At 30.5% G+C, this 9,943-nt stretch overlaps 3 protein-coding genes across 3 annotated transcripts; all 3 read left to right on the top strand.

Annotated features, from left to right (window-relative positions):
• Positions 1-1,966, top strand: yellow-g2 (L-dopachrome tautomerase yellow-g2). Its single transcript, XM_070651745.1, has 3 exons — positions 1-877; positions 1,143-1,217; positions 1,746-1,966. Exons 1-3 carry the CDS (start codon positions 1-3, stop codon positions 1,964-1,966), a joined length of 1,173 nt encoding a protein of 390 aa, XP_070507846.1.
• A 1,160-nt stretch (positions 1,967-3,126) lies between these two features.
• On the top strand, positions 3,127-4,750 carry LOC139099427 (lipoprotein lipase-like). The gene is made up of 5 exons (XM_070651877.1): positions 3,127-3,522; positions 3,730-3,901; positions 3,959-4,046; positions 4,100-4,227; positions 4,410-4,750. The coding sequence occupies exons 1-5, from the start codon at positions 3,163-3,165 to the stop codon at positions 4,643-4,645; spliced, it is 984 nt and encodes a 327-aa protein (XP_070507978.1). The 5' UTR covers positions 3,127-3,162; the 3' UTR covers positions 4,646-4,750.
• Positions 4,751-6,105: 1,355 nt separating this feature from the next.
• On the top strand, positions 6,106-7,955 carry LOC139099428 (endothelial lipase-like). The gene is made up of 5 exons (XM_070651878.1): positions 6,106-6,473; positions 7,045-7,216; positions 7,276-7,369; positions 7,422-7,552; positions 7,617-7,955. Exons 1-5 carry the CDS (start codon positions 6,141-6,143, stop codon positions 7,865-7,867), a joined length of 981 nt encoding a protein of 326 aa, XP_070507979.1. The 5' UTR covers positions 6,106-6,140; the 3' UTR covers positions 7,868-7,955.
• Positions 7,956-9,943: the final 1,988 nt, after the last annotated feature.

Below are 9,943 nucleotides of genomic sequence, written 5' to 3' on the forward strand. Positions count from 1 at the left end.
ATGTCTAAGGTGTTCCTACTGATTGCCACTGCAACTATATTCACAAGCACATCAGCCTACCAGTTCCCACCACTTCCGTCACTATCTACAAGTTTGCTTACTCCAGAGGCTCGTCAACTTCTCTCGACACCAGATATTAAATGGAGCGGGGCTGAGTTTTCATGGCCATGTGGAACCACAAAAGCACTTCTCAAAAACTCCGGTAAATTCATTCCTAAAAATATAATTGCAACACGTGCACAAATTTCTCGCGATAATGTCTTCTTTGCTATGCCAAGATATCGCAAAGGAGTTCCAGCAACGCTTGTCAAGACAAAACTAAAACGTGGAGCTTGTTCCGTGTCATTCGAACCATTCCCATGCTGGACGATGCAAGAAGAGGGAAAATGTTCAGCATTACAGTCAGTTGTAGACATTGTGCTTGATGGAAGTGATATTTTATGGGCATTGGATACAGGAGTTGTTGGTACACTCGAAGATGACCCAGTTCAATATTGTCCACCGAAAATTCTTGCCTTTAATGTCAAAAATGGCAAATTATCTAAAACAATAACATTTGATGGACTTATCAACAAAAACTCAAGATTACAATATTTAGCTGTTGATTATGGACGTGATGGACGTCCATTTGTTTATGTATCGGATGCAGCTGCACGTGCTATTATTGTTTATGATGTTCAAGCTAGCCGTGGTTATCGTGTTATGCTACCAAAGGCTGTCAGTGAAGGTTGTGGCAAGAAAGATGTTTTATACTTGACATTGACTAGAAAATCGTGCGGAACTTCAACTTTATTCTTCACATATTTGTGTTCAAAGAAGTTATTCTCAATTCAGACTGATTATTTAAGAGATGGACGAACGAATGGAAAAATTGAAGGTAATGAATTTCATCTCATAGAAGTAGCTCGGACACATGAAATCCATAATCCATAGAACTAAAAACCATAAAACTCAACTGTAAATTCTTTTTTTGACCCTGTTGGGTTACCCTGGCATGAATCATGATCATGTTTATGGAACGAACGTGATATATAGAAGTTATATTAAAAAGCCAAACACTAGATTACGTCTCAGCCTGTAAAAATTCCCCGAATCATAAATAAGAAATTTAGTAATTAATTTATGAATTTTAATCTCGACAGATGTTGGAAGTAAATTGGAAAAAATGGTCATTATTGGAACTGACAATGGATGTGCTATTTTCTTTAGACATGAAGGTAAGAGTCATTTATAATAACTTTTTTAAACTTAAGAGTCTGGTTTATTACTCTAGGATTTAATAACTACAATATAGTAGAATGAAAACAAGCGTAAAAATATAATCAAACTAGTGTATCGGGTAGAAACCCATTTAGGATTAACCATTGATTTTGAAATTTTGTATGAAAACGAAAGTTTTTTGCATTTTTAGAAGCAACGGCTGTTCCTGGCCATGTCAAAATCTAATCATCTCTTCTATAGGTAAACATAGATTAACTTGTTTGCTTGCTTGTTTTCTTACAGAAAGCGAATTTTTTTATTTTCTCAGCAATGCTTCAACCAATTTCAAATCTGTTTTTTGATTATGATGCAAAATTCCAATCACAAAATTTTTGCAATAGAACATAACTTGCCATTATGCTTACTTTTGCTGAAAAATCCAAAACACTAGTTTTCTAATCTGTGAATATAAACTTAAAAAATGCTCTTGCAAAGACTATGCCCCAAAAATCAGCATTTAAAAATCAAATTTTTTCAACTCACAGGTCACCCAGAAGTCTATAGATGGGATACAAATACTCCATTCCAACAAGCCAATTTCAAGCCAGTTTATAGAAGTGATTCATGTCAATTAGCGACACATGCTGTTGCCGATTATAGGCACTCAAGAATGAGAGTTCTCGAGAGTAACTTTCCAGATTATATTCAAGGAAAAGTTGGCTGTGGTGCTGTACAACAATTGACTGTTATGGAAGGATGCTTTTAAGAGCTTCCGAATTTTTTTGTAATTGGTGAAATTGTATCTAAAACAATGTTTCAAATAAATCAATTTATATTCTTTTGAATTGTATATATGCTTTATTTATTATTGGAAATTTACAAAATTTAAAATTGTTTAAAGTACAAAATTTAAAAGTGTTTAAAATTTTGTAAAAATAAATTACTTTAATTTCTCTTCTTTATCTTCAAATGAAGTTTTGATAAAATTATGAATTTTGCACAATTTTTTTAGCGCATTTTTGAAATTTTTTTTTCAAAAGGGTAACTTAATAAAATACAATGTATGTTTGGTCGTCTGTTTGGGTGACGTTAAAAAGTTTTGATTTCAGAAAACCGTTAAACGATAAATTTATTATTAAAATGGATCTATCGCTGGCTACCGCTTGCCAAATACCAATTCCAATTGTGATTCTCTGAATGAATTCTTTGGCCTACCGCGCGATCTCTTGCCATCTAAAAAGTCGGATTTAAATACCTTTAACAATTAAAAAACCTTCTAGTAACATATCCTGCCCATCTTAGTCTGTTCACTTTAATGCGCCTCACAATATCGGCTTCATTCAGTATCCGATACAATTCCTTATTGCTCCTGCTCCAAAAAAGGTCATCTTCTCTTTTTGGTTCAAAGTTTGATTTTAGCACCATTTCTCTCAAAAATACTTATGGCGTTTTCGTCAGTCAAGTTCCAACCATTAGCAATTTTCCAAAATCGTTAATCTTTAAAGGAAAGCTTCAACCGGATATGGATGAGAATTTATTTGATGATGAGTAAATGTGCATGTCAAGAGTAAAAAAGTTCAAAGACGAAGGCACGAAGGAGTTTTTAGATTCAAAACATCCCAAGACATAAAAAAGCGTAAAAGTCGAACGACTTTTGCATACAAAATCCGAGTCGAATTCGAGCTTTAGAAAAAATGAATAAAAATTCAACAGTATAACAGGTTACATTGTATACGATCTTGTTGTAGTACTTTTAAAAATTTTATCAAACCCTACAAATATTTTATGATTTAAATTTTAGACATTGCTTCATAAGTGCCTTAAAGTTTTCATTTATTAAAACATCTGAAAACTATTTTTATATCAGCAAATTTGATCAGTTGTTTAATGCAATGGACTATTGAATGCCTGACATTTTCAACTACGTTTATTTAGTTCAATACGTTATTTCAGTGAATTAAGATGAAATTATTAATCATCTTCCTTTTATTTGCCACCAAGTCCTGTTTTGCTTCATCAAAAAAATCAAGCGAAGCAGAGTCCTATGAGCCTGCACATTTCAAATTTGTCCGAAAAAATTATGCCGATTATAAGGATTTGAAGAAAAATTCATGTTTTAGTAAAATTCATGAATCAAAATATTTTAATCGAAGTTTGCCAAGTGTTTTGATTATTCATGGCGTCGAAATGGATTATAAGAGTGAATATTCTAAGACACTGGTTGATGCTTTCGTGTTTAGAAAGGAGCATAATGTAATTTTCGGTGATTGGAGTGCTTACGCATTTGATGATTATTCGGACATGGCTCATGAAGTTGATCATGTAAGTTATTTGACTATTTAAAATTAGAATTTTGGGTTTAAATCTTAGTCAACGACTGCAGTTTTTATCTGTACACACATGAAATAGGCTTAAAAGTATGCGTTTGAAAAAATGGACCTTCAAAAATAACATATAAAACCCACTATTCTTTTGATCTTAGTTTTTGAAGACATTACTCACTTCAATAATATTTTCTTCATTTCACAGATTGCTGATGTTTTTGTCGAAATTTTAAACAAAATGCGAGATAATAAATACGATTTAACGAAATTATACATTATAGGCCACAGTCTTGGAGCTCATATTGCTGGCAGAATTGGAAGGATTCTGCAACATCAAAATATTATAATACCAAGAATCACTGGACTTGATCCAACTGGTAAAATTCTTTATGATCCAAAATTACAGACTTTTTTTCATCATACATTCTGTTCAGGTTCACTCTATAATCACGCAAGTTGTTGGAAACATTGGGTGAAGTTCATGGGATCTTATCATAAACCTCTCTCTAAGGATGATGCCAAGTGAGTCAAAAAACACAAAATTACAATAAAAATATATTAAACTCTTATCCTAGATTTGTGGACATTATTCATTCGAATGCAGGACTCTACAAGGGGATCGTTTTCTCATCTGGCCATCTTGATTTTTGGCCTAACTGTGGAGTTTTTCAGCCTCATTGTGATGAGTGCAAACTACCAAAAAGTATTTAATTTTATTCAATGTTAATTTTAATTAAAAATTCTTAATTGATTAAGGTTTGGCTTTAAAATTCCATTTTCAACCGAAAAAATCTGAGTGCAAACGAAAGAAGTCAGAGTTTTACCGACCAAATCTGAATATAATCGAAAATAATCCTGTCAATAATCAATATATCTTTTTAAAAGTATTTACAGATTTTCATGACTGTTCCCAGTGCAGTCACGTTGCATCTTGGAACTACTATGTTGAGTCTGTATACAGTAATATACCAATTTTTGAAGCAAAACGATGCGATACAAAAATATTAATGAAATTTTTCTGTAATGGAGATAAAGCCTTTATGGGTTACTATGCAAGCAGCGATGCTGATCATGGAGATTATTATGTTGAAACTAACGACCATTCTCCTTATTCAAAGTAGATTTTAATGATTTTAATGAATGGTTTATTCCATTTACGTGCTTAATTGCATTTTGATGAACGATGATTTATGAATTTTAACAATAAAAAATCATTATTTTTTTAAGTTTTTAGTGCATTTTTGAAAAAAAATATGCTTAATAGTACACTTTTACATTAAACATCGATTAGATTAAATAGAGACATTACATTTCCAAATCAAAGCATAAATAATATAGTTAACAATTTTTAATTTTGACAAACCAAAACAATGTGTTTTTTTATTTTACATTGTTTTATATTATTTTGCATAGTTTTTCAATGTTTTAGTAGTGTTTCCTGAACAATTTTTAAATTTGTTGTTCGTAATTGTTAAAATGTTTGAATTTGAAAAAATGATTAGACTCTTTAATATTAGTATTATTCTTTAGTATTATTTTCTGACATAACCTGGATTAAAATTAATCATGTTTTGGAGATCGGTAAGTGACTTGATTTCTACTTGACCTTGTTTTTTTTTTTTTTTGGTCAAAGAATGACTTATTAATCAATTACTGATCGCAATGACAAAAGTGCACTGAAGTCACTCGATAAGAGCAGGTATTCTTTTTATTTTTTAATTCAGTTCTAATTTTCAGTTATTTGTATTTGGTCAAAACTACATCGGCATTAACAACTTGATAATAATAATAATCCTTTATTTAATTCATCGCATAAGTCGGAACTAAAAAGATTTTAACTTGATTATTTTCTTTTTGTATCAATCAATGTATATCAAGTCCTTGATCGCCAAACACAGTTTAAAATCTTTTTCGAATCAATAAGCTATTGAACAGATATAATCAAATAATTTTGTTTCCAAGTAAAAAAAAACCACTAGAACTATTCATTAAGTAGACATTTACTTGGCTTTAACTAGTTAAAACAAATTTTTTGTAAAAAAAAAAAAACGTGTTTTATTTTTAATAAAAATGTTCATCATGTAATTACTTAGCATCTCCAAAATACTATACTGAATCTGTAAAGAATTCTAATCATGTATTTATTGCTCAAAGATTTCAGACTCTTTCAATTTATTTGTCTACTAATCTATACAGAGAACACGCAACAGAAATAGGAGATTTTTACCCTGTTTTTATCATATCAATTAAATAAAGAATTGTAATTTCTATTCATATTATTATTAAAGTTAACAAATCGATTTTTTTTTTTTTTTTTTGAATTAATGAAAATGTTTTTGTCTCTGGTCTTGTGGATATCTTTCAGTTTTCAATGAAAATTTAGATCCTGTATTCATGGTAAATATTTTGCCCACTTAAAATGAATGCGCAATTTCAGTCATCCAAAAGAATAAAATTAATACCAAGCCTTGTACACATACATAAATATTCGCAAGAAAATGTGTTTTTAAATTTATTTTTAATTTTTCTATTTGATCAGATGTATTGTGCAATATCCAATATCCAATATCCCATGAATAACCATTTCAGTTTAAGCCGATACTTCATTTAACCAAGATGAAATTATTCATTGTTCTAACGATTTTTTCTACGACTTGCTATGCTGGCGATTTTGATAATCTCGTCCTGAGATTCTTTGGCACCAGCTACAATGATTATCAAAATCTAACAATGACTGGAAGTTTTAACAGCATTAATGGAACTTATTTTAATGAAACTAAGTTGAGTGCATTGATTATTCATGGACGATCGGAAAATTACACAAGTGATGTGGTAAAGGAATTGTATAGCGCATTTGCCACTAGATCTAACTATTACAATATCATATTAGCTGATTGGGGTGCAAAATCCAAAGACTTTTATCCGTCGATTATGTTTTATCTTAATGATGTAAGTACTAAAATTCTTTTAGTTAAAATAAATTCACTTTTAAACTTATTTCACACTCTCATTAAAAAAAAAAGGCTGCCGCGAACATTAAAGTAACATTTAAACAAAGTTAAAGTGTTTGTATTTCATAAATGTCACAAGAGCAAAAAAGTTTAAAATCATAATTTGAAACTATAATGCCAATTCAACTACAGCTCAAAATAATAGGTTATTTTCAAGTTTTTATTCTCAATCATTTAGTCAAATGATTTTTTAAATTTATATTTTGGCATGTCAGAACTTAAGCAGGATGGACATGTTAAACCTCTCTTGGCATAAGTTTGAAGGTTTAAATTACATGTATATATTAAGTTTCACCGCTTTAAGTTTTAAGGTTTAAAGTTTCGTTTGGCGAGTTTTATGAGTTTACTTCATGAGAAAATGACTTATTAAAGATATATAATGACGGAATCTCTCTTTACTCTCACACAAATTACATTAAGTAATACTTTAATTAATAAATTATTTTGTTCCATTATTTATTAATATCGAATCACAAACTAAATTTCTCATAACTTTATAATCATTAAAGATGGCCGACAATTTTGTCTATCTTTTAAATAAGACAAAGACTGCTGGTTATGATTTGAAAAAAATTTATCCAGTTGGTTTTGGTGTTGGCGCACACGTTGCTGGCCGAATTGGATCCATTTTTAAAGACCAAGGAAATACATTGCCAAGAATAACGGGGCTCGATCCCACAGGTTCGAATATTGCTAATATTGATTCAACAATTTTGAAATTAATCCAAATTTTTGTTAAGGCGTCCTTTACAATTGTCCTGCAATTATTGCAAAGATTTTTGGAGTCGACGCTAATCTAACACCAATTAAACCTTTATTCAAAGGAGATGCTAGGTAAGTAACAACAATTTAACTTTTTAGTCAACTATGATTATTGTGATTCCAGTTTCGTCGATGTAATCCATACAAATGCATTCTGGTACAGAGGCATTGATGTTGCTATTGGTGATGTCGATTTTTGGCCCAATGGTGGTGTGACACAGCCTAAATGTGATAAAAACTGCACTTTTCCAGATGGTAATGCAACACTTTCGTTTTGGTTTATTTAAATTTTAATATATTTTCTTAATTTTTTCAACAGTTATATTTAAGGTTGAAGACTGCTCCTCATGCAGTCACGATGCAGCTTTTTACTACTTTGCTGAGTCAGTTAGAAGCCTAGTGCCTAATTTCTCTGCTAAAGGCTGTCCAAAGAATACACTTATTAAGTCATCATCATCATGCAAAGAATCTGCAACAGCTAATATGGGATTCTATGCAAGCAGCACAGCCACAGCTGGTTCTTACTGGTTGGAAACCAATAAAGGATGGCCATATTCAAAATTGTTTTAATACTTTTTAATTAAGTTTTATTTTGAAATTTAAAATGTTTTTGAAATCATTTAAATTTAAAAATGCAGTAAAATTTGAATTTTTTATATTTGAGTATGTTTAATTTAATTCAAACTAAAAAAATTCAACTTCAATTGAGATAAGATCAGTACTAAAGATTTTAATACCGGTATAAAATTTCAATCTTGGCATTACAGTATTGGAAAATTCTCAATCCCGGGATCGATACTGATATTATGATTTACTCAAAACCCGGTATCAAACTATGCTCATTCCCTTCGAGAATGACTTTCTGTGCATTTCAAAAAGGTAGTTTAATAAGACAATTTGTTTGATCGTTCGTTCGGCTAGAACGCGAGATCTCGAAAACTAGACATCGTAGAAAGCTCAGAATTGTTTTAATAGTTCATTTTCATCGTTTTATTGGGTTATCGGTCATTTAGAAGTTTAAAATCAACGCATAAATACTATAATTAATGAATTTTTGATTTCAGTACAAAATGTAAACATCTTATGGAGGGAAAATTTTTAAACTTGCAAAACCATTAGAAAGTTTAAATTCTAGAAAACCGTTATAAAAAATTTTATTTTTATTGCTTATTTTTCCGATAAACCTACTGGAACTTGTTTTGCAGATCTGGAAGTGATCTGGATCTTGTTTTTTAAGTCTGAAAGTGACCTGGATCTTATTGGTTCTTTTTATTTAGGTGTGAAAATTACATGGATCCTACTGGATCTTGTTTTTTAGATATGGAAGTGACCTGGATCTTGTTTTATAGGTCTGAAAGTGATCTGGATTTTACTGGATCTCGCTTTTAAAGTGACTATTCAAATCAATTACTGATTGCTGGGACAAAAATTCGCTTAAGTCCCTCGATCAATAACACGAGGACTTTTGTAATTTTTTAGAACTTTCAATTTTTTTTTTTTGTGAATTTTGAAATTTTGTATTCGTTTAGATTACTCTGCTTTTTAGCGCATTTTTGAAATTTTTTTCAAAAAGGTAGCTTAATAAGACACTTTGTTCGTTCGTTTGTTCGGCTGGAACGCGAGATCTCGAAAACTAGACATCGTAGAGAGCTCTGGTTTTTTTTAATAGCTTCGTTCTATCAAGTTATTGGGTTATCGGTCATTTAGAAGTTTCAAATCAACGCATAAATACTATAATTAACAATTTTTCATTTTCATATACAACAACAACAAAAACAACAACACGTTTTTACATTGTTTTACAGTGTTTTTCAATGTTTGTCGATGTTTTTACAGTGTTTACTGAACAATGTTTGAATTTTTTTTGACCGTTATGAGGTTTGAATTATGAAAATCCGTTAAATGATGAAGTTCTTAATTTTTTTGAAGTTTTATATGGATCTTGGTTTTTAGGCCTGGAAGTGACCTGGATCTTACTGGATCTTGGTTTTTAGGTCTGGAAGTTACCTGGATCTTACTGGATCTTGGTTTTTAGGTCTGGGAGTGACCTGGATCTTACTGGATCTTGTGTTTTAGGTCTGGAAGTGACTTGTTAATCAATTACTGATCGCTGGGACAAAAATGCGCTTAAGTCCCTCGATCAATAACACGAGGACTTTTGTAATTTTTTTTTGTTTATACAAAAAATCTTTAATTCAGCAATATTAAGTTCAAACTTTGATGTTTTTAAAAAGTTTAAAATAGCCTCTGAATAATTTCAAAACAAAAAATTCAATGTCAGAATTGCCGAGTATGTTTCGAGTATGACTATCAAGTTGAACATCATCATTTTGTGATTCCCGTTTGCCCAAGAAATTGTTTTCATCAAGAACATATTATTTGCTGACCAGACAATTAATAAAATACAAAAATATTATTTTAATACTGAAGCATTCAAAAAACGTTCAATGTCGCTAGTTTTTTATCTTGTTCCAATAGATATGAAAACTCATCTGTAAATAGATAAATAATTTATTTAAAAGAAACTGAATTCTAATGTTAGCTTTTTGCATCACATGCTGTTGTTAATGAAAATGAAAAATTGTTAATGATGAGCATTTCCACAGATAAAGTTTTCCAAAAATTATGACTTTGAATTAATATTTC

This window comes from Chironomus tepperi, unplaced genomic scaffold (assembly GCF_022539635.2).
Source record: "Chironomus tepperi strain 1889 unplaced genomic scaffold, CSIRO-AGI_Ctep_v1 contig_467, whole genome shotgun sequence".
Taxonomy (NCBI): Eukaryota; Metazoa; Arthropoda; class Insecta; order Diptera; family Chironomidae; genus Chironomus; species Chironomus tepperi.

What these genes read in the sequence shown, in the direction of transcription:
- yellow-g2 (XM_070651745.1), top strand. Translation starts at nt 1, where the DNA reads ATGTCTAAGGTGTTCCTACTGATTGCCACTGCAACTATATTCACAAGC. An exon ending in AACGAATGGAAAAATTGAAG is followed by an intron (nt 878 to 1,142) that starts GTAATGAATTTC and finishes TAATCTCGACAG; the next exon opens with ATGTTGGAAGTAAATTGGAA. An exon ending in TATTTTCTTTAGACATGAAG is followed by an intron (nt 1,218 to 1,745) that starts GTAAGAGTCATT and finishes TTCAACTCACAG; the next exon opens with GTCACCCAGAAGTCTATAGA.
- LOC139099427 (XM_070651877.1), top strand. Translation starts at nt 3,163, where the DNA reads ATGAAATTATTAATCATCTTCCTTTTATTTGCCACCAAGTCCTGTTTT. An exon ending in CTCTCTAAGGATGATGCCAA is followed by an intron (nt 4,047 to 4,099) that starts GTGAGTCAAAAA and finishes CTCTTATCCTAG; the next exon opens with ATTTGTGGACATTATTCATT. An exon ending in TGAGTGCAAACTACCAAAAA is followed by an intron (nt 4,228 to 4,409) that starts GTATTTAATTTT and finishes TCTTTTTAAAAG; the next exon opens with TATTTACAGATTTTCATGAC.
- LOC139099428 (XM_070651878.1), top strand. Translation starts at nt 6,141, where the DNA reads ATGAAATTATTCATTGTTCTAACGATTTTTTCTACGACTTGCTATGCT. An exon ending in AACGGGGCTCGATCCCACAG is followed by an intron (nt 7,217 to 7,275) that starts GTTCGAATATTG and finishes ATTTTTGTTAAG; the next exon opens with GCGTCCTTTACAATTGTCCT. An exon ending in TTATTCAAAGGAGATGCTAG is followed by an intron (nt 7,370 to 7,421) that starts GTAAGTAACAAC and finishes TTGTGATTCCAG; the next exon opens with TTTCGTCGATGTAATCCATA.